The following is a 25,791-nucleotide window of genomic DNA, read 5'->3' on the forward strand; positions in this document are numbered from 1 at the left end:
TTTTGTTGGCCCACATCATGAATAATAATTCTCTAATGCAAATGCAAATGGGTATCAAATTGGCCACACAAGCTCTCAAAATTAGGCGTTGTTTCATTCATAATGTTTGTTATATTTTAGAAAAGTCTTGTGATTATAAATAACCTCAAAGTTTACGTGTAATAAAAGAAAGTTACAACATATATGTCAATTTGAGAATAATGTGACTGCTTTTTATCAATCAACTTCACCAAAGGAATTACGCAACATTGCACCACTTGTAATATACCATAAAAATTGTAAATTACTAAATTGCCACTTGGAAAAGCACATGTAGGCCCCAAACCATAGTTTACGTAAATGACTTATTTTGAGTAAGTTTGGCTCATTTACAAGCATAAGAAAGAGAACGACACATGAAAAGTAGGTAAAATGTGACATTTACTCTTGTGCATGTTATTTATATGCATCTTTATTTGTTCAAATGTCTTAATTAACTCTCTTTTTATTTTGAAAAGTTAAGAGAAGAGACAATGACACCTGAAACAAGCATCTTTGTTGTATTCTCACACCCAAAAGAAAACATGAAAGCATCATCTTTGGTCTTCCCTTTTCAAGTGCATCTATCTGAATTCCTTCACTTACTACTCCTACTACTCTCTTCCAGCCTTATATGTGTATAAAGACTAAAGTAGCATCTCAATGAAACTTGGTTCTTTCAAGATAAGAAGAAGCTGACATTGACCAGTGACCACATCTCTATGCTAGCTGGCTGTTTATACCATTACTTTTGATTTTATTTATTTATTTTGAATAGCAAATTTTCATTAAAAAAACTAGTAATGTATTGAAAAATTAAGTGAACCAAAAACCATAGTTGCATTTTTAATCCATCCTACTCAATCAATTTCCTTTTTTGTAGTTCATTAGGAGACCCATGTAATGGGTTTGAATTAGGGATTTGGGCCCAAAGCCCATTTTAGCTTTGCCAGATTGAAGACCAGTTTTTAGTTACTTATTTTTCACTATCTTTATTGGTTTTACCAGTTTTTTTATATTTTTCCGAAATTTTCAACCCGGCCCAAAATCGGTTTTCAAGGCCCAATTAAAGAGCTAGTTACAATGGAACAGGCCCAATCCGGATTTTCGAATAATCTGTATGAGAGGCAAATAGATATCAAGGTTAAGAAAGAAAATGATAACATTAAACACAAATTACGGATAATCTTAGATTATTACATAACAATGATACGAAAACAAATGCACATTTGAAAAAAAAAATTAAAAGATAAAAACTTTTTTCTATGGTAATTCACCATGCCATGCACAAACAATTTCCTCAAGACTAGGTTTTATCTCCTCCTTCAACATCTTCCTAAACTCCAACGCGTCACCACATGATTTTGTCACCTCAACCAAATGAAACGACGACGTAATTTCAAAAATCTCAACTTCAATCGTCAATTCACCGTTTCGCCCTTCACTCGGTTTCCTCAATTTTATCTGACCTCCCTTCTTCATCCCCACTTCCATCTTCAAACTCATGGCAATTTCGTCAAATTTCGATATTATATCCGACGCAGTCTTTCTACACGTAAATTTCACTTCCTCTTTCTCATCATTTCCAACAAACAAACCGGATAAATCAAATCCAGTCGAAAGAGAAATGATATCAAAAGCATTAAAACTCGACACCTTCGTGAAATCCAACTTCTTTGGTTCCTGCCAGAAACAACTGTGGACCACCTCAGGGGTTGTTGGTACTGGTATTGGTGCCAGTACCGGAACTATATCCCTTTTTACAGAAATGTCTCTGTCTGCGTCAGCTGACGCAGACATAGACATTTCTCTTTGTTTGGTGTCTAAACCTTTTTTGAACCACGAATTTTCCATGATTTTTTTCATGGAAATTCTAGTGAGTGGATTCGGATCAAGAATTTTTTTTAAAAGCCTACGGACTTCGGGTGGGACCCAATTAGGGCATTTATAGTCGGCTCTGCTTATCTTCCTATACATTTGAATAATATTCGAATCATTAAACGGAAGATGACCAGTGAAAAGAACAAACAAAATCACACCACAAGACCAAATGTCGCTTTTACCCCCGTCATACCCTCTCCTACTAATCACCTCGGGCGCCACATAAGCCGGAGTACCACATGTGGTATGAAACAACCCATCTACACGCGTACATGAATCATGAGCACTTAAACCAAAATCAGTCACCTTTAAATCCCCAAATTCATCTAACAAAAGATTCTCGGGCTTCAAATCACGATGGTAGACCCCACGACTATGACAAAAATCAACGGCTAAGATTAATTGTTGGAAATACTTTCTAGCAATGTCTTCTTTTAACCTTCCTTTTGACACCTTCTCAAAAAGCTCACCTCCTTTTGCGTATTCCATTGCGAAATAGATTTTGGTTTTTGTAGCCATGACTTCGTAAAGTTGGATTACATTTGGGTGTTTGATCATTTTCATAACGGAGATTTCTCGCTTTGTTTGATCGATTAATCCAACTTTTAACACCTTTTCTTTATCGATTACTTTAATGGCTATACTTTGGCCTGATTTCAAATCCCTACCATGGTAAACTTTAGCAAAGTTACCTTGCCCTAGCATTTTCCCGAATTCGTATTTTTGCATCAATACGTTTCCCATATTCTCCATTTTTTTTTGTAGAAATAAAAAGTAGTAAAGTGGTTATTTACAGAAGTAGGGTTTTCTTGGGGTGAAGTGAAGTGAGGGACTAACCGTCTTCTACAAGCTCGTGTTTTAAGATGACAGAAACCCTAGAAATTGGGGAATTGGGGAGCATTTGGGCATGGTGAGTGAATGTGTTTTGATTATTGGATCCAAGTTCATCGAGGAGAATGAGTAGTTCATATGGGCTTGCAACCATGCGGGTTTTAGAGAAGGAATTACCAACGTTTGAACACATCATTCCGCATTCCCAGGTGGTTGACTATTACTGGATATGAACTTCTGAAAGAAATGAAAAAAAAAAGAAGATAGTAAGTGGACTTGAATCTAATCGAAAGACGCATCACAGGTGGAATCTGAAATTATGAGTTCCAAATCTCAAAGCTTTTGATTCATATAGACGCAATAATCTCTTAGGAAGAATTAAGAATTTAGGAAAAAGATTCACATATAGAACCCTAACTCAAACCATTGAGAGGAGCCAAATTTCATTCACTGAAACTCACAAATTGATTACAATTGACAGTATAATTTTGACCTTAATTTGTTCATCTATCAGTAATTATGAGAATTCACGACGATTGAGTGATTTAGTTCTATGTCTAATCAAATAAACAGATATAATATACGTGTGTGTTTCTAATGTGATAGATATGAGATTTGTTCTCGCAAAATTGAATCGATTTCGCACACCACGTCATCGTAACAATCAATTAACAACTACAAGCAATCTTATCAAAGAAAACCAGGTAATAATTCACCTTTCATTACAATCAAAACAGTTTCAAATTCGACTAAATGCATAAAATTCAACTAGGGTTCTTAAACTACGAAACATCACATCAACAATTCACTAAAAAGAATTGAAAAAATCGAAATTTTGGAATCAGAAGGAAGAATTAGTTACCTCTTCGAAGCAAAAATTCAGATGCGTAAAATGAAGAACGGCGATGAGATCTGATGGAAAGACTGCGAATAATTTTCTTTTGCGAGATCCGTATATATGAAGGGAGCGGGGGAATTATATAATCAAGGAAGATACTGGAAACAGAGAATGTGTTGGACACGTGGCTAGGGGTTACGGGTTGCTTAGGGAGGCAGGAGGATGATTGGTGGAGGTGTATGGTAATAGGGTGGGGGGTGGAACAGAAAAATTGACCCGTAATATTCGATGGATGCACAACCACCACAAAATGATATGGTTGATTAGGTGGAGCCTCCATTATTGGCCAGGCTCCTAGGGGGCACGTGATGACCTAGATGTGATGGGCTAATTCCTCATGTCAATAGGCCCACTTGATGAAAATTTGAGATTAATTTATATTTAGTTGCGTTTATAAGAAAATTCTTAATTACAATGAGAATTATGAAAATTCTCACACAATCAAATAATATACTTAATACTATCTTCCACAAATTGTAGCTAGATTATAATATATTTTATTTTTTTAGGTTTATTAGACTATAAAAATAATAAAACAAAAAACTTATAAGCAATTTTTTGAAAAACTACTCAAATTACCTTTTCAACAAGTTTATTAAGTTTTTTCTTATTTTTCAAATATACTTTTTATTAATGCAAAAATAAATAAATAAATAAATAATCTTCTACATGCATTTGTATGTCATATTATATATTTCATCTAGCTTATTTGTTAGTTTACCACACGTCGTTTTTATTGGCTATCAACTTCTTTTTCAACTATCAGTTAGTTTTTCAACTACATAAATTTTGAATTTGGTCTTTTTGGTTTGGTTAGAGTTTTGTCACATTAAACATAAACGACTTGCATTGTAAGAATCGGATCTTAGTTAGGAGTTGTGGGTGATAAAGAAGTGATTCGTTCTTCCTATAATGTAATCTCGTACAACACTACGCTTGCTAAATGAGAAATCAAATCCTGATCCATATAAAATAAAATTTCTGATGTTTTTCATAAGAGGGAGAGAGACAAGAAACCACAAAGTTGGTAATTATAATGTCATACTACCTGCGTTATATATAAGTGATTCATAGGGATTGGCCACTTTCCTTTAAGGTTATTTATGAAATAACGCAAATAAAATTCAATGAATCCATTATGTCATTTATCTAAATATAAGGTGTACAATATGGTATCCTCAAAATGTATTGGATGATTTGATGATGACAACTTGTAATAACATATTCTTGGTCTATCAATAGATGTATAGCGTTCCATAGAAACACCAGGTGGAAAACTATTATTAATTAATAGAAAGCCAAAAAGAAACATTTGAATGAGAGATTCATCAACAAATATATGTCGTCCTCTTCTTAGTCTGGGAGTAGGTTATGGCCTTGGAGTGAGACTAACAAATATCAGTTGTTGAACTTTATCCTTGAACTTGCTAACAACAATCCTTAACTCTTGGTATAGGGCACTTTTTCAATTTGAAATGGCCTATAAAATTTCTTCCCATTCAGTGTAACGGTATTTAATTAGCTCAGAAACTAGAATTTGTTATGGGAAAAGATCTTTACTACAAGTCCTTGTTAAACTGATAGTTAGAACCCTATTATTCTTGGGTTTGGAGCATCTAACTTTGACAATCTTGTTAGGCTGGAATCTTCTAGTGACCACATTAACATATATGTCTTAATTTGCTCTTTAAAGAATTCTAGAAGTGGGGATGTCTTGCATTATGTCTTCATCCTGTTTCAAGATGATTTCATTCGTCTTCCTTAAGTTGTGTTCCTTTACAAACATGACGATCTCTTCAATAAACCATTTAAGTCCAACTGCATAGATGGACTTTTCTATAGAATTGAGCTAGTTGGAGCAAGATCATTATTACTATAAGATTCTTTAGTGGAGGCCTTATTTTCTCCAGATGGTGAATGGTAAGCCACAACTATCGGCACAACATGAACTGGTTCATTTAAAAAATCTAGCTCATACATGGTAATTTCTTCATCCTCTTTTATTTCATCGTCACTGAGGAAGAGATGACCCCCCCCCCTTGGTATTAGGCTCTCCCTCAGATAGTGGCTTCCTATGATGTGACGTCCTCTAATTTTCAGAACCAATTAAAACTTTTCTTTTATGCTTATATTATCATTAATGCGAAATTTCCTAGAACATTTGAAAACTTTTGAGTATAAGTGTTTGTATCAATTTAATAAAACCCTAAGGATATCATAGTCAATACAAAAACAAAAGTTACAGCGTAAAGACCTAATGGTCCTGAACTCTATTGCAGGCCGTCTCTTACTAACTTAGCTTCCTAATCAAGTTCCAGTAGCTTAAGTCTTGATACCTATGATGCATATAAAGTGAGTGGCTCAGGTTGGGAAACTTGGTGAGATGCATAGGGATTTCAATCCCACAATATTGATATGATAATATTCCTTAATTAACAGACCTGCAAAATCAATCGTTACTATAAAATATCCATATAGGCTTATGTTCCCACACATCCATTCCTATCGATCTCCACAGATTATCAGGGAGAAGTTATGTATCCTGATGAAAAATTAAAGAGCTTGACTACTCATTTAGGGGATTCCTTGGTCGGTGTAGTCATAACGACATATGGGTTATCAGAGTATTTGATGAATATGGTATCCTATTTTATCTACGTCTGTGAGTAATGAGCTCACGCCACCAACGTAATTCACAAGAATCTTTAGAACGATCAAGTGTTGTCACCTACTCGTGGAGATGACCAGACAAACTGTTATTGTCTCCTTATCTGGACCCACCATATCTGGTCATCCAAGGGGAATACTATAATGTACTCCCGTATGATGCTACCGTACATCAACATATGAAAGTGTCACAAAACGAAACTTTTACTCTTCGTTCCTAGCTTACACATATTCTCCTAATGAGACTACCTAATATCAAACTTAATTGAACTGGGTATCTTACATAATTCTATTTTTACCCTAGACTAGATTACGATCCTGTACCCAACTTCTAATACCAACTGTATTCTTGGGTAACACTAGCATATCTTTAGTGTATGTACATTCCATACAGAGTATTAGCTATTTTTATTCGTTTATCTTTTCAACAATGCTACTTATAATATTATTATATAATATTATCTATTTATCCTGACATAAAATAGAACCATATCTGGTTAGCACATAGCATGGTATATATATACATATATCCTAACATATAATCCAGGCAATAAGCATATAATTCACATATTAATTCCAACAAATATTTAACACCTTAATTAATTATTGTATTAAATCATGTTCATGAAAGGGACTATGTATTCACTTGATAAAATGGGTGACATACGATTTCAGCAGCGCTTCGCTTCGTACTTCCAAATAGACCTTGACGTAAAAATCATTAAGCTTTAGTCTAGTTTGATAATCCTAGTCTAGATTCCTCAATAATCTCAATGTCTAGATCAAGATCTATCAAGTAAGGAATAACTAGGTAGGGTCATACGGGAGGTAGTGTCCGTTTGGTATAAAGAGTATACTGTTTGGAAATCCCACTTTAAACACCTCACTAAATCCAACCTATACATCACTCTCGTAAGTAGATCAATCAATATAATGACTTGGAATCACTAATAAATCTTAATTATAGGTTCATAATAACAACTATGACTATAATTAAAAGTTACACTAAGATAAGAATAAGCATAGCTTAACTTACAGAGTAATCTAGTGAAACCGGGAATTACGTGGGCATAACTATGACGTAGGAGCTTCTATTCACCGGCTAGCTGACACCACAGGGCTTCAATAAAGGGGCCGGAACTCAGAAGTAAAATGGACTAAGGGTGGAATGAGATCCAAAGAGAATTAGAGTGAAGGGATGTAGAGATGAGCTAAAGATCGAAGGTTTATATATATTTAAATTTAGAGTGTGTGCCACGCATAGATCAGATGCGCGTCGCACATCTGGTTGGCAGAGGGTGACATATCGTTTTCTGCATGGTGCCACATGTCACATTCTGGGTGGGGTGGCAGTGTGTTCCGCACATGTTAGAAAATTCATAACTTACTCATAGAAGCTCCGTTTTCGATGGATTTTATATCCACACGTAGCTATCAACGATATCTACAACTTTTATCTAGACTTTGTCGTCTAATTTGAACTTATTTTTAAAGTTATATTTTTAACAGGATTAGATAGTTAAAATCCGTTAAAAATTCATAACTCTCTTGTTCGACGTCCATTTTCGTCTGTCTTTATATTGTCGGACTCCTATTAGCAAGATCTTCTATTCTCGTTTATATTGCTTCGGCTAACAATCAACCGATCTAAAAGTCGATATCAATAGTGTACACCGTTGCCCTGAATTTTAGAAAAATCATAATTTCCTCTTACGAAGTCATATTTAGGCGTTCTCTATATGCAAGCTCTCTATTTAATGACTGCTACAACTTTCGTTTAGATTACTTAGGCTAATAAGCACCCTATCTCCAATTCACTATTTACTATATATTAACTGATCGTGAAACTTCGGAAGTCTATAACCTCTACATCTGAAGTCGGATTTGTGTGTGCTTTATGTATACGGGATTCATATCGCAACTCCTACATTTTTCATCAAGATTATTCGTCCTAAATAATCTCTTATCAAGATTTATGTTTTGTCGCTTATCAATAAATTACTAAAATGGCTTTATCATACGTAGTCTGCAACGCACACGACTAATGTGAATCCTGTTCGAGGATTTATATTATAATTATAATCTATTATATATTAAATGTCTAGCTGAAAGTTACATGCATTACAATTATCTCCCCTTTAGGATGATTATATCCCAAAATAATCAGCAATACGACGTTGAATAATAATTCCCAAGTCATCTTTCAATCCTCAAGCAAGGAGTATCCGTAGTACTTGTTTCCACCCAGTACTACCTTATCTGATTCTTTTGTACTCAACACAGAATATTGTTTTAGGTTCCTTTATGACAACTTAACAGTATGTCAATCTAATTCCATATATTTAACTCTATTAGGGTTTTACTTAATTGATCTCTCATAACTATTCTTCCTTGTTTTAGAGATAATAGGGTCCTCGATCTTAACCGTTTCGTGTCTCTTTCGGGTTTCAACCTTTGTTGGACTTTGATAGTTTTCACGTAATCATTAACGTATGTATTTAAGAAGATCCGAGAATGGTCTCAAATTCAAATATCTCAAGTTATTCTTGATAACGATTCTATGAAAATATCATATATGGACTAATTCCTTATATACTTGATACCTAGGAAGGAATATTTTATCGCTTGGTCGATTCTGACCTACGTTATATCGCAATTCTACACATCCATGGACACTTGATATTAAGATCTAAGGTGAGATCGTTCCATTTACCTATAGGCACAGGTAAAGGTTTCAACCTCTCTCATGATGTCATTTCCTTATTTTCCAACCAAAGCGTCCATTCAAAAAATTATTGAAGCTAAAAACTCTTTTTCTTAGCTTGTGGTGCTACAACTCTGCTGGATCTTGAGGTATAATTCAAAATCGAGTTTCCTTTCTTACTTTGGGTCTCCCCCACTTGGGTGGGGTTTGGACCCTCGCTTTCTTGTTATAGACAACCAATCAAAGCCCAAGCTTTGTGTCTACGATTGGTAGTTTTCTTTCTGCTTGAAAGAAACTCCTGATTGTCATGATTATTGTAATACTTTCAATGTAGTATTGCTTCTTATGTTTATAACATGTGTTCTTCTCATAATACACAGTGTAGTTCGATCAAGATTATGAAAAATGCTTAGATTGTTCTACCAACATACACGTGTACCAGATGGTAGATAAGGGTTGTAGTATTAGCAGTAACAACGTTTGTTGAACTCAATATTTTCTCTTCCTCCTTTCTAATAGAATTATCTTTTTCGTACATTTCTTGACCATGACTAAGGTAAATGGATACCAACGTACTACTAACATCCTTATGCATATCCCTTTTACAAAAATCACCATTGTTGTGATTTGCCCAATAAGTATCAAACTTTTGGACTTCTGCTGGTGATGCTTATCTCGCACTTGTATCTTAATTCTCTATTGGACCTTTATTACAGATCTTTGAGTCATAAATTCGATCTTTACTAGAGGCTCCTGCTCCTTCTTGAATTTTTCTAAGGACACAACCTAAGATGAGGTCTTTACTCCAGCTACAGTAACAGACCGAATGGTCGCATTCTAATGACCTTCTATTATGTGGTACATGCGATGCACATTGAACTAAACCCTTATCTCTGAAATTCCTACTACTGAAGATACCTCCGTTCATGTTCTAATATGGTACAACCGAATTATAGAAAGTAGCACTTCTAGCAACCGGTTGCTTGGTTTTTAACGAAAGATGCAATCTTTTTGTTGATTGCCTTGCTCTCCTCCTCCGTTTTGTCGACTAAGGTTGGTTACTACACTAGACATGGTTCTTGGAACCAGTTGACTTGTTTCGCTGATTAATGCTATTTGGAATCGGTTCTTTATGACGATCATGTCCTGAATGAAAATTGTCTTCTTAGTCATTACCGAAACAAAGGTAATGGAAAAAATTAACAAACTTGACTCGGATACTAGTTTCTTAATAACCTTGCAACTTTTCCTGGTCCAAGTGTGATTCTTGTGCTTCCGGTAGTATAGGCCTCTACTACCTTTCACACATACTCATACTCGTCCCAAGTATTGTCTCGTAGTTTTCCAAGTCACCATACAAGAACGAAATCAAATAGCATTCTAACACATTAAGTGGTATAACATAATAAGAGATTTTTATAACTTCTGAAATGATTATAATCATATTCAAAGTTTATTATACTCTATGCCTCTTATACCAGGCCACAAACAACGACACTTATCTAAGCGGAACAACCACTCTATGTCTCGAAATTTTTGGATAAGCAACTTCCCTCTATTGACTCCCTTTAGTGATTTCTTCTTCTTCATTTACAGTCTTGAGAGTCATTCGTAATGCTTGTGCGGTATCTTCCTTTCTCGGGCACTCCTGAGAAATATGCCCACTACCTCCACATGTGTGACATATCCTATTGTTGTACGTGCAGTTGTTGGAATAATGACCAGTTCTTCCAAACTTGTAGTAAGTTACTTTTTCCTTGCATTGTTCGAAATGCTTCTTCCTCATTCTTTACACCATTTCACCTTATTGTTTTCCCCATGCTTCTTGCCACTGGGGATAGGTTCTATTAACTTATTCTTCTTATTGGATTTTGAGGATTCTTCATTCTTCCTCTTGCTTCCAACTTCTGCTTTGTCAGTGGATATCCCCTTGGCTATGTCTTCCAAGGATTTGGAAATTCGGATGGTTGTTTCTAAGGTAGTTGCTAGTTTTACCATTGGACCAGAAAATTTTGGTAGTCCATTAGTAGGATTTAGGTAAGGAACTAGCTCCATCTTTTTTAGAAAGGTTGCAGCATACTGGCTGACGCTCATATCTCCCTTCTTCAGTTTATAGAATTCGTTACTTATTTTCAGAAGGTATCTCTCATAGTAGTATTCTCTTTTCAACTGTACAAGAAGTCTTCCCATGACATCATTCTTGTTTCTCCTTTTGGTAAGGTACTTACCATTCGTTTCCACTAGCTTAACACTCCGGTCTTTAGCTGTCTGGCTACAAAGATTGTTCTTTGTTTACTGCTACAGTCGCAACTTTCAAATGTCATTTCCATTTCATGGATCCATTCCATAATTATCATCGATGTTGTTTCTACATAAAGACTTGGGGGCTAGGATGCCATGAATTCCTCATAATTGCATCCATTTCTATCCACCCTTCTGCGGAATGGTCTCCATTGATCATAGGTTTAATAATTGGTGTGGTGAATTCTATCATATCTTCTTGGAGCATTTTCCTGCTTCTTTCAGCTAGTATTTCCCGAATCTTAGCTTGAACTCCTGCTATTAAGACGATTTTAGTTACTGGTATGACTTCGGGTGTCTACTCGATCAGACGAGACTCAGTTTGTTGGTTTCCATTATCATTCCCTAATCTGCTACGTGTTCTCACCATGACGTCTTTTACACCAAAACAGACGTTCAGTGTACCGAGAGACAAGTTTATTAAGATAGGAAGGTTCTATTTATACTTTAGATGTATAAGTCCTCCTTATCACTCTGAAATGTTACATGTCATTTATAATACACTAATGATACATTTAGAATCTAGAACACAAAGGTTTCTTGGTTCTAGGTCTTCAACAGACCTTAAGTTTTCTTGTAATAGAAATATAGGTAAACACCTAAGGCATGCTCTGTTACCAAGCAGTTAACATATAAGGCATCTCTTCCTAAAGTATGCTAGGGCATATTATAGCAAGAGAGGTATTCATCATAAGTTATGATATATAAAATTTTCTTATTTAGCACCTAATATTATTTAAGGCATTTACCCTAAATTATTCTAGTGCCCGTGTCTATTTAGGTATACAACCTAAGATGTTCTAGAAACCTATGTCACCATCATTGCTTAGCATTCTAATTTTAAGTCTATAAATAAATCCTTCTTCCTAGTTTGCTTAAACTAATGCTCTGATACCAACTGTGACATCATCTAATTTCCAGAATCAATTAAAACTTTTCTTTACACTAATATTATCATTAATGCGGAATTTCCTAATACATTTGAAAACTTTTGAGTACAAATGATTGTATCCTTTAATAAAACCCTAAGGATTTTATAATCAATACAGAAACATAAGTTACAACATAAAGACCTAATGGTCCTGAACTCTATTGGAGGGCGGAGGCTATCTCTTAGCCACTCAGCTTCCTATTCAAGTTCAAGTAGCTTAAGTCTTGATACATGTGATGCATATAAACTGAGTAAGTCAGGTTGGGAAACTTGGTGAGATGCATTGGGATTTCAATCCCATAATATTGATATGATAATATTCCTTAATTATCATACCTACAAAATCAACTGTTACCATACAATATCCATTTAGGTTTATGTTCCCACATATTCATTCCTATCGATCCTTAGAGATTATTAGGGAGAAATTATCTCTCCCGATGAATAGTTAAAGTGCTTGACTACTCAGCTAGGGGCTTCCTTGGCCGTTCGAGTCATTAAGGCATATGGGTCATCATAGTATTTGATGAATATGGTATCCCATTTCATCTATGTTTGTGAGTAATGAAGTTATGCCACCAACGTAATTCACAAGACTATTTAGAATGATCAAGTGTTGTCACCTACTCTTGGAGGTGACCAGACATACCGTTACAGTTTCCTGATTTGGACCCACCATTTATGGTCATCCAAGGGGAATACTATAACGTACTCCTGTATGGAGCTACCGTGCATCGACACCTAAAAGTGTCACAAAACAGAAATTTTACTCTCAGTTCATATCTTACACACATTCTCCTAATGAGACTACCTAATATCAAACTTAATTGAACTAGGTATATTCCATAAGTCTGAGTTTATCCCTAGGCCATATTACGATCATGTAACCCACTTCTAATACTAACTTTATTATTGGGTGACACTAACCATCTTTAGTGTATGTACATTCCATACAAAGTATTAGGTATTATTATTCATTTATGTTTTCAACAATTCTACTTATAACATTATTATATATTATTAGCTATTTATCCTATCATAAAATAGAATCATATCTAGTTTGCACATAGCACAATATATATATATATATAGAGAGAGAGAGAGAGAGGGGGGGGGGAAGAATCATTTGAGTACTCAAGGTTTCCCGAAAAACCGAGAACTAAAGGTGGAGCGTTAGATCAAAATCTTGAATGACTTAGATTGATCATGGCGTAATTGTAATTATCACTTGTTTTCGATGGTATCTCAGGCATTTTATAAATATTTACAAGGGCAAATTAGGAATTAAAAATATCAATCATAATAATCAATTTAACAAATTAAAAAAAAAAACCACACACACAAACACGTGTTTCTCACTTTCTCTCTCATCTCTTAGGTTCTTCACGACTCCATCATCCGCCTCCTTCCAATGAATATCTCTCCATGCGATGTTTCCGCCATCGATTTCCGCCAAGGATACCGCCACATTAAGGATCGAATTCGACGCACAAACTAAGGATCGACGATCCACTCCATCTACCGCCTTCTTCCTCTTTCCATCCTTTATCTCTACCTGTTCTGACAAACAACAACTACTACCAATCCACGGTCCTCGTCTGGCATATCAACGCCATCAAATCCACGATCCAAGAGTTCTACGCCATTCATTTTTATGTTCGATTGCAACAATAAACCGTCGAATCGCATTTGTGGATCACCTCTATCTGGCGAGGATCTTATACCGCCAATGCCTTCTTTTCCAATCGCACCTCCGACCGCCACAAACTACACAAACACCGTCACATATGGATCCAACCTCCACAGTTCCCTCCTATGTATCGATTATCAAATAAGTATCATCAATCACTTCATGATTGAATTTGTTTTCATGACCTCGATCTGTTACATTGAAATGTTGCTAATCTGATTTACTTCAGTTTAATTCTATTCTTCCAATGTTGTTTGACACAGAATACTCTTTGAATCAAAACCACTGATTTTCGCAAGAGTGGAGATCTCCTTGTTCCGCTCACCACCTATTCGATGAAATGCCTTAGAGGGTTTTGGGTTCTTTTGAGCTTAGAAGAAGTGACATCACATGGAGATCATTCTTTTGCGAAAATTAGAATACATTAAGTGACATTTGCTCTAACTTGCATTCTCGTTTTCACTTTATCGATTATTGTTTTCATCATATATTATAGCAGTCTAGTTCCAAATGTTTTTGAGCCCTAAAATCAACGAGCTCTTACAATATTTTCATTGTTTCTGATGCTTTGGTGTAGACCCCCCTTACCTTGAACCAATGTTTCTTGCTCATATCAACTGGTTCTTTATCCCACTTCTTCTTAAATCACTTGTTTGAGGTAATATTTATCTTCAAGTTTACATAATAGAGGCAAAAACGGTAAGAGTTATTAGTTGATCAGAGATCAAATATGGTAGGAAAATGGGCATTCAACCATGTACACTTGGATATTGAATACTGGTTGGTGGAAAGGTCGTGCTCATGTTAATCCATATGTTGTTGTTGTAATTGGATTTCTTTGCACCTGCTTAATAATTGGCTTCATTCGAATCAACAGGTGCTTCTCTTTTTACCTTATGATCTAAAATCTTAAACCACATATATGTTTTTGTCATATATCTTGATTTGGGGTTCAATCTGGATGGCTCCATTTGTGCCTCAATGGTAAGAGACTTGATAAACATTATTGAGTTAGATCATATCTTTTGTGTGCATTAAACAAATTAATTACATTATAATTTTTGAATCTTTTGTTTAGGTATGCTGCAGTTGGTAAAACTCCCACACGCTATTTACTCTACAAAGATGTGAACATGAATCCACTATAATCATGTGTGGAAGACAATGTAGATGGAGTTTAATTACTTTAGAATCTGATGGTTTATTGGAGTTGAAAGCCTCGGGTATCCAAATGAAGTTGTACACAGATTCGGTTGTATCAATCAACTATTATGTAAGTGGTATTGTATCTTGTGTCATCTGTTAAATGGATCATGAGTCGTTGTGACTCCAAAGTTCCCCATATTCATGTTATTATGATATAATTAAAAGAATCATATTCTATTTTGTTACAAAAATGAAAGTTTTTGAGGATAATGAAGTGATATATTTGAATTTTGCTAATCATTCTCACATATCTATGCTGGTTATTTTGTATTTCTAGGGCCAAAATTCTGAATGGGTGGATGTGTACATCAACAATTTGAACCCATCAAATGATGACTGGATTGGAGTTTTCTCCCCTGCCAATTTCAGGTTCTTATCATTTGTATTTTTTACTTTTGTCAAATTTTTTATTATATTTATAGCGTCGTACTTCCATTTGTTAATTAATTAATAAAAAATGCATTGCTATAATTACATATATTTCTTAAAGTATAATAATTTTGAGAACACGTTTTTTGTCCCACCTTTTTAGGTGGGACAAAAAGCTGCAATTTTTATCCATCTTGGGATAAAAAATAGAACTGACAGTCTATTGTTTTCAGCATTCAACCTGCTTCCCTGAAAACTCAAGAGCCAGCTCTCTGTATTTATGCACTGCACCTATTAAGGTTTGTTCTTTTATTTATGACATGGGTCCTAGATAGTTTTTGGATTTGCATTTTAAAAATGAGTAATCATTTGCTAAAAGATAGGGATAGTTAGGAAATTTTACATATATCTCATTATCTCAATAATTAGTTATCTAGCAACAACTCGTTACATTATTATCCAAATTTACTTATTTTGTCGTATATAATATCCATTGTATTAATTTGGATGTGATTCATATATTTACATGTGAATTACATGTGATTCACATGTAAATCATATGTGATTCACATGTAGATCATATGTGATTCACATGTAAATCTCATGTGATTCACATATTAATCACATGTAAATCATATATGAATGATATATGATTCACATGTAAATCACAAGTGAATTACATTAGAATTACGTATATATGCACACATTCATATGTTAATCACATGTAATTCACGTATTGATCACACTTGATTCACATGTAATTCACATTCGCTTCACATATAATTCACATGTGATTCACATGTAAATCATATGTGATTCACATGTAAATCACATGTGATTCATATGTGAATCACATGTGATTCACATGTGAATCAGATTTACATATGATGTCATATGTAAATGCGATTCATATGGGAATCGTATGCGATTCATATGCGAATCGCATGCGATTCATATGTTAATCACATGAAAATCACATATGTATTTTTGTGAGTGTTTTTGCATCAATCATTTTTTTTTTAATTTTCTTGTAGATTTGGAAGAAATTGTGGTGAATATTGAAGAGGTGAAAAATGATAAATTGAATAAAATAAGGAAATATTGACATAAAGACATGAAAATGCTTTGAAATTTGTAGCATTTTTTATTTTTTATATTTTATTTTGTATCGAATAAAATACTTGTACTATTATGTTTATAGATTAATTAATAAAAATGAGATTTTTTATGATTTACTTACGAATATTATAGTATAAGAAATATACATATATGCATTTGAAAAAATATGCATATATGAACCTAAAAATTTACTTTTTAAAAAAAATGCAGTTTTTTTTAAATGCAGTTTTTTTTTTTGAAAAAAAATGTAACTTTCTTTAAAAAACTTGCAGTTTTTTTATTTAAAAATTCAGTTTTTTTAAAAAATGTAGTTTTTTTAAAAAAAATTACAATTTTTTTGAAAAAAAAATGCAGTTCACTTTTTAAAAATTACAATTTTTTTAAAAAAAAAATATCTATTCAATTTCTTTTTTTCAAAAATTCATTTTTTATATAAAAAATTAAAAAATCTGCATTTTCTTTTAAAAAAAACGAAAAATACTATATTTAAAAAAATTTGAAAATTTGATTTATGATGTAACTTTTTAGACATTTATATTAATATATTAAATAACACAAAAAATTAACATTAAATGAGATTGGTAAAATGACGATCATGTCCTTAATGAATTACTTTTGATCTAACACTCCACTTTTAGTTCTCAGGTTCTCGGGAAACTATGAGTTCTTACCCAATCTCACCCTTATATATATATATATATATATATATATATATATATATATATATATATATATATATATATCCTAACATATAATCCAGGCAATAAGCATATAATTCACATATAAATTCTAACAAATATTTAATATCTTAATTAATACTTGTATTAAATCATGTTCATGAAAGGACTATGCACTCACTTGATAAAATGGGTGACTAACGATTTGGCAGCGCTTCGCTTTGCACTTGCAATGAGACTTAGACGTAAAAAGCACTAAGCCATAGTCTAGTTTCATAATATCGGCCACTATAATAATTATAGTCTAGATTCATCAATATCCCGGTGTCTACATCAAGATCTTTTAATTAAGGAATAACCAGGTCGGATCATATCAAAGTTAGGGTCTGTTTGGTATACAGAGTATATAGTTTGGAAATCCCACTTTAAACACCTCCCTAAATCCAACCTAGACATCACTCTGTAAGTAGATCAATCAGTATAATGATGGGTTTTGAGCATTCTAACACCCCTAAGTGTACATCCAACCCTATAAAACATTGGATCTATGTTTGACTAAAATACATGCAAAATATGATTTCCAAGGTTCATAATCCTATTTAGCATACATTGGGAACTTTTAATCTAAAAGATAGCTAGAATTACATACCTTGTAGTTGATTTGATTCCTTGAAAACCTTGAGAGCCTAGCACCCCAAGTGTGATGCCTCTAATGCTTCACACAACACCAAATGCTTTGGAATAACTTTAGAGAATGTAAAACACTTGTATAAATCGGCTTGCCTTCTCTTGTTCTTAGTGTGTAGCTGATTTTGGTGAGTATGATGTACTTTATATAGTGTGTCACATCTAGGGTTACACCATGTAAACCCTAATGTGACATGACTCTTCATTTCCATCATCCATGGGTTTGTAACTCCCATGGAGCATCTTATGGGTTTTACCCAACTTGATAATCCATGGAGCCTTTTAGCCCACTATACAAGTTATGGATGATTTACATATTCAACCCATATATTTAATTAGTCTTTTTTTATCACTTAATTAACTCCAAATTAATCTTTGATCAATATAATTAAATAATACTATTAATATATTAGAACTTATAATATATTAATAAACCACAAGTGTTATTTCTCTCATTTAGTTTATCCAAATGCATGATGCCATGCAACCAAAATGGACCATGCCGGGTCGAGTCAAGTACATACCAAATATAGTTATGGACTTAGACACCTTATCCATCAGTCTCCCACTTGGATAAGTCTAATAACTATAACTACAAGTATGACTTCAGGAACCGATCAACAATCGTAGCTCTTTTCAAGGTCTCTCAAAACTGAGAAGATGATGATACACCATTTAAGATAAGTGATCATATAATCCTCTGTTCTAGATATCAGTCGGACAAATACATGGACATTATCTTACTTATTGTCCAACAGTTTGTTTCTCGATTTCTGATTTGTTTGACACAGAACATAATTGAACACATCAATTTAGTTCTGACCGAGCCCGATACATAGGTCAAAACAATATCATCGACGGGTCCAGATATCGCTTCTAATCCAAGAAGGAACAGATAATCTTCGACTCATATGCTTGTTCTACTACTTGTTAAATTACACACAAAGGTACGCTTTATAACATCGAGTTACCAATGCGGTTTCGTACGATCAATGCATAACCAATTCATAGACAACAAGACATATATCTAGGTTTGAAGACTTATATGATATTACCGTCTCACGATCTCTCGAGATAAATTCCATGAAGTGATACCAGCGAGCGTGGGTTGAATCCAATACTCAAAACTTATGAGCACTCATGAGTGTTGAGGCCATGTCCAACATCTTAGACCTCTACAACCAACTCATGATAGTCTTAATTCATATCTACCCTCGACATATGACCGACTATGGATAATTTGAATAATATGTAAAACACAACATAAATATTTTGGAAGTCAAAACATGCAAAAGAAATAATAGTAAACGATTGACAAGAGATAGCAACACTTCACTCATAAATAAACACAACTTTTATTCATCATCAAATGTCAATTACACTTTATAAATTTCAAAGTTATCTAACTACTAAAACTAATATCATCCTTCAGCCCTATGCTCCTTGCATGCTGGAGATGCTTAACCATGCCTAGTCCCTTCGTGAGGGGATCTGACGGGTTCTCATCCAATGATACCCTCTTTGCTACGAGGAGTCCTTCTTATATTCGACGTCTGATGAAATGGTATTTTCTGTTAATGTGTCTGGATCTCCCGTGATCCCTTGGTTCCTTCGATAAGGCAACTGCACTTTCACCATCACAGAAGATTTACATAGGCTCCTTTATAGCTGGTACAACTCCAAGGTCTCCAATGAAGTTCTTCAGCCATATTGCCTCCTTTGCTGCCTCGCTTGCCGCTATATACTCTGATTCGCAAGTTGAATCAGCCACTGTCTCCTGCTTGTAACTTTTCCAAGTAATTGCTCCTCCGTTTAAGGTAAAGACCCAGCCCGACTGAGAACAAAAATTATCCCTATTAGTCTGGAAGCTAGCATCATTATACCCTACAACTCTTAAGTCATCACTCCCACCGAGGGTAAGGACCCAGTCCTTAGTCCTCCGCAGGTACTTGAGGATAGTCTTTATCATAGTCCAGTGAGCCTTACCAGGGTTCCCCTAATATCTGGTGACCATGCACAATGCAGAGGTCACATCCAAATGAGTACAAGCCATAGCATACATGATCGAGCCTACAACAGAAGCATAAGGTACTCGACTCATTTATGCTATCTCAGCCTGGATACTCGGGCTCTGAGTCTTACTCAATCTGACGTTACTCTGGATGGGTAACTCTCCTTTCTTGGAATCTTGCATGCTAAACCTCTTTAGCACCTTATCCAAGTATGCACTTTGACTAAGTCCAATTAGTCTTTTACTCCGGTCTCTCAAAATCCTTATCCCTAGGATATAGGCAACTTCTCCAAGTTCCTTCATAGCGAAACACTTCCCAAGCCAGGACTTCACTTCCTGCAAGGTTGGGATGTCATTTCCTATGAGTAGTATGTCATCCACATACAGTACCAAAAAAACTGACTATACTCCCTCTAGCCTTGACATATACACAAGATTCATCTTCACTCCTCGAAAAGCCAAACACTTTGACTTTCTCATCGAAGCAAAGATTCCATCTGCGAGGTGCTTGTTTCAATCCATAGATGGATTTCTCAAGCTTACACACTTTATTAGGGTACTATGTGCTAACAAAACCCTCTGGCTGATTCATGTAAACATCCTCAGCCAACTTTCCATTAAGGAAAGCGGTTTTGACATCGATTTGCCATATTTCATAGTCATGAAATACAACAATGCCTAACAATACCCTAATAGACTTAATCTTGACTACTAGTGAAAAGGTCTCATCATAATCAACTCCCGGAGTTTGAGAAAAGCCCTTTACAACCAGTCGCGCCTTATACATGTGTACATCACCATCCATGTCGGTCTTCTTCTTGAAGATCCATTTGCACCCAAGTGTCTTACGATATGGTACATTGTCAACCAAGTCTCAAACCTGGTTGTCGTACATGGACTGTATCTCGTTATCCATTGCCTCTTTCCATTTAGCAGACTCGGGGCCTGCCATGGCTTCCGCATAGTTGTTAGGTTCATCCAGACTCACCAGTGTCTCCTCACTGATAAGTGTCTCACCCTCCGTAGTAATATGGAAACCATAGTAATGCTCAGGTGCATTCCTAACCCTTGTGGAACGCCTCAGAGGTACAAACTCGTCAATTGGATCAACAGGAGTTTCCTCCTCAAGTAGATTGCTAGGGTTTAAGCTTCCTTCACCACTTGAATCTTGAATTTCTTCAAGGTCAATTTGCCTCCCACTATTTCCTTGGCTTATGAACTCTCTCTCTCTCTCGAAAGACAGCCCTCCTTGCTACAAAGACAACATTCTCACTAGGTCTGTAGAAGAGGTAACCAAAGAATTTCTGTGGGTAGCCGATGAAAATACACCTCTCACTTCGGGGTTCGAGCTTATCATGAGTCTCACGTCTCACGAAAGCTTTGCAACCCCAAATCTTGATGTGGGCTAGATTGGGAACTTTTCTAGTCCACACCTCGTGAGGTGTTTTGGCAACCTTCTTTGTAGGGACCAGATTAAGGATATGGGCGGCAGTCTCTAAGGCATACCCCCAAAATGAGATTGGTAGCGAAGCTCGACTCATCATCGAACGAACCATGTCCAACAAGGTTCGATTACACCTCTCAGCTACACCACTCAACTGTGGTGTCCTGGGAGGTGTCAATTGTGAGACAACCCTACATTCCCTAAGATAGTCGAGGAACTTTGTACTAAGATACTCACCACAACGATCGGATCGAAGCATCTTAATGTTCCTGCCCAATTGATTCTCTACTTCATGTTTAAACTCTTCAAACCTTTCGAAAGTATCTGACTTATGCTTGATTAGGTAGACATATCCATATCTACTATAATCATTTGTAAAAGTCACATAATAACGATTAGCATCCCTTGTGGCAGTTTTGAAGGGTCCACACACATCCGTGTGTACTAGATCCAACAAACCTTCACCCCTAGCACAGGAACCTGTGAAGGGTGATTTTGTCATTTTTCCAAGTAAGCATGATTCACAACTATCATCTGAATTTAGGTCAAATGACTCCAAGACTCCATCCTTTTGGAGTTGGCCTACGCGTTTCTTGCTTACATGTCCAAGACGATAATTCCATAATGATGCTTTATCCAAGTTATTATCATTAGTAGAATCAACACACAATACATTATTTCCTAAGTTATCTACAACAAACACAACTTCATACACACCATCACAAGGTAATGCTTTAAAATAAAACACATTATTAAAGAAAGCATTTATTCCACCAACTTCATTATCAAAAGAAGAGCTAAACCCTTGTTTGTACAAAGCATGAAAGGAAATAATATTTCTTGCCATTTCAGGCGAATAACAACATTTATTCAAATCTAAAGTAAACCCACTACTTAGCAACAAATTATAAACTCCAATCTTGGTGACTGGTGAAACTTTCATATTCCCCATGATCAAGTTTATCTTTCCATGCTCCACATTCTCACTTCTTCTTAGTCCCTGCAAATCAGAATAAATATGAATACCACAACCGGTATCAAGGACCCAAGAGTTAGAATATGGTGAGTTATTAGATAATATAGTGTAAATACCCGCATGGTTGGGTTTTACTTTCCCATCATTCAAATCTTGCTGGTACTTTGGGCAGTTTCGCTTCCAGTGCGCCTTTTCATGGCAATAGAAGCATTCAACCTCTTTTGGATCAGAATAAGGAGTGATAGAACCTTTTCTTGGTTCTGCTTGAAGAGGAGCCATCAAGGGTCTTACCCTTGGTACCCTTTGAAGGGTTCTTCCTCTTCTTCCCTCTACCTTTCCTGATTTCCAGGATGGGGGCGGAGTTTGGAGTAGGAGTAGAAGTAGTAACAACCGACTTACCTTTAAGACCACTTTCGGCGGTCTTCAAGAGTCCTTGAAGTTTGCTGAGGGTGACTTCTTCCTTGTTCATGTGATATGTCATGCGGAATTGATCATAACACGATGATAAGGAGTGCAAAATGATATCTATTGCTAACTCCTCGGGGAAGTTCACATTCAGCTTCATTAAACGGTCCACATACCTTTTCATTTTCTACATGTGGCCCGTGATGGGTTCACCATCCTTTATTCGGGTTGTTATCATGGAGGAGATGATTTCATATCGCTCTTGACGAGCACTCTGATGGTAGCGGTCCATCAGATCCTGGTGCATCTCAAAAGGATAGTAGTCCTCATATGACTTTTGGAGCTTGGTTGTCATGGTGGCCATCATGATGCATACCACTTTGGTAGCATTTCTTTCATGTGCCTCATATTCAGCAAGTTCTTCAGGAGTAGCAGTTTGCTCGGGTACCTTAAGCTCCTTGTCGAGAAAATATTCTTTGTTCTCGTACCAAATGAACATCCTAATGCTTCTGATCCAATCTATAAAGTTGGATCCAGCAAAGATGACTCTCCTACAAAGGTTCATGAGAGAGAAGGAGTCGGTAGGGTTTGAGCCAGAAGCAACATTGTTGGAAGACATCTGAAAAGAAGAAAACAAGTTTAGTTTAGATATAGAGATAGTCCTTAATAAAACACCCAAATGTAATATTAAGACTAGGATCCAATCACACTATGTAATGTTGGAATGACAATTCACCAATTTCCACCGTGAAAACGAAATATGGTTTATTAAGTTTTATTTGGTTTATAGAAACTCCTAGATTCTTTGAGATTCATTGAACTTTTTAATGGCATGTTTCAATCTCGAATGTGCCCTTCATGTTTTGCGACTGGGATACCGAGGATCACAAAACAAGGTGTGAAGTAACCATGCAAAACCTTAAGTCACCCTTTCCCTACCTTGTTAAGTCCAAGTTAGTGTGCCGGTTAACCACACACGCTCCACTAACGACTTAATCAAGGTGCAAAGTGTAATTTCATGGGTTAGCACCTTATTCACATTTTCCTAAAGTAACTAAGATTGGGAATTTATAAAAACATTTAGTTACTTTATAATAATCATTATACTTTTAATGAGAATTTAAAGTCATTTTCATACCCGTTCGGCTAACGACCCTCCACCAGTCAAGGAAGTGGTGGGTGAGAGTGGACACCCATTGAGGTGCCATTTTATACGCAACAAACTTATACCCACCTTATAGACCGGCTTCATGAATGATGCCTACTAACGGTAAAACGACTTGATCTTATACATATATATATATATACACACACACACACACACATATATATATATATATATATATATATTATTAAACTTATAATATTATAAAGTATAAGGGCTGAATTTTAACTTTTAAAATTCTAGGGATTGGAACTAAAGTTTATTAGATGACTTTACATGTTCCAAAACTTGAGGGAAAGTTTTGTAACTTTACAAAACCTTTCAATTCATAACTTATGGGTTATTAAAATGAAGGCTCTTCATTTTGTAACTTATGTGTTCTTTTAATGGTTTTAATGCAAAGTGACTTTCGGTTATCCATAACTTGAGGACAAGTTATGGACTCCATTAAAACACATAATGATCATGAATTAAACATTAAGCAAGTAATTCCTATGATCTATCATGAACTCATAAGAATATGAAAAGTCATATCAAAATTTCCAAGAGCATATGAACACATATAATAATGAAAATTTGATATTAGCCATTGTAAATGGATTAGAACAAACATTACACCATCTAACATATGTTATATAACACCAAAACAATTTAGGGTAATGTTTCTAGTCCATTTCCAGCAGCACAAATCGAATTTATGCATTCTACATGGTTAACTCGTCGAGTGCACGAACTGACTCGCCAAGTTGGTTGCATTTTCACTTGGACTCCTCGAGTCCCCCATGGACTCGTCGAGTCCCCTGTACAGGCAGCTTAAAAATTCGATTTTAACACTATTGTGCATCAAGTATTAACAAACAAGCCTAGACTCTCATACCACTGATGGGTTTTGAGCATTCTAACACCCCTAAGTGTATATGCAACCCTAGAAAATCTTGGATCTATGTTTGACTAAAATACATGCAAAATATGATTTCCATGGTTCATAATCCTATCTAGCATACATAGGGAACTTTTAATCTAAAAGATAGCTAGAATTACATACCTTGTAGTTGAGTTGATTCCTTGAAAACCTTGAGAGCCTAGCACCCCAAGTGTGATGCCTCTAATGCTTCACACAACACCAAGTGCTTTGGAATAACTTTAGAGAATGTAAAACACTTGTATAAATCGGCTTGCCCTCTCTTGTTCTTAGTGTGTAGCCGATTTTGGTGAGTATGATGTCCTTTATATAGTGTGTCACATCTAGGGTTACACCATGTAAACCCTAATGTGACATGACTCTTCATTTCCATCATCCATGGGTTTGTAACTCCCATGGAGCATCTTATGGGTTTTACCCAACTTGATAATCCATGGAGCCTTTTAGCCCACTATACAAGTTATGGATAATTTACATAATCAACCCATATATTTAATTAGTCTTTTTTTTATCACTTAATTAACTCCAAATTAATCTTTGATCAATACTAATTAAATAATACTATTAATATATTAGAACTTATAATTTATTAATAAACCACAAGTGTTATTTCTCTCATTTAGTTTATCCAAATGCATGATGCTATGCAACCCGAATGGACCATGCCGGGTCGGGTCAAGTACATACCAAATATAGTTATGGACTTAGACACCTTATCCAACATATAATGCCGTGGAATCATTGATAGATATTAATTATGGGTTCATAATAACGACTATGACTATAATTAAAAGTTACAATTACATAAAAATAACCGTAGCTTAATTTATACAGTAATCTAGTGAAAACCGGGAATTACGCAGACATAACTATGACCCAGGAGCTTCTA

At 35.3% G+C, this 25,791-nt stretch overlaps 1 protein-coding gene across 1 annotated transcript; it reads right to left on the minus strand.

The window, feature by feature from the left end:
• Positions 1-1,162: 1,162 nt before the first annotated feature.
• Positions 1,163-3,843, minus strand: LOC145074843 (CBL-interacting protein kinase 2-like). Its single transcript, XM_079021165.1, has 2 exons — positions 3,593-3,843; positions 1,163-2,967 (listed from the first exon to the last, which is right to left on the minus strand). The coding sequence occupies exon 2, from the start codon at positions 2,650-2,652 to the stop codon at positions 1,282-1,284; it is 1,371 nt and encodes a 456-aa protein (XP_078877291.1). The 5' UTR covers positions 2,653-2,967; positions 3,593-3,843; the 3' UTR covers positions 1,163-1,281.
• Positions 3,844-25,791: the final 21,948 nt, after the last annotated feature.

Source organism: Lactuca serriola, chromosome 9, assembly GCF_051521515.1.
Source record: "Lactuca serriola cultivar US96UC23 chromosome 9, Lser_US96UC23_V15, whole genome shotgun sequence".
Classification (NCBI taxonomy): domain Eukaryota; kingdom Viridiplantae; phylum Streptophyta; class Magnoliopsida; order Asterales; family Asteraceae; genus Lactuca; species Lactuca serriola.

Excerpts from the sequence above, each read along its gene's own strand:
- LOC145074843 (XM_079021165.1), bottom strand. The coding sequence starts at position 2,652 with ATGGAGAATATGGGAAACGTATTGATGCAAAAATACGAATTCGGGAAA.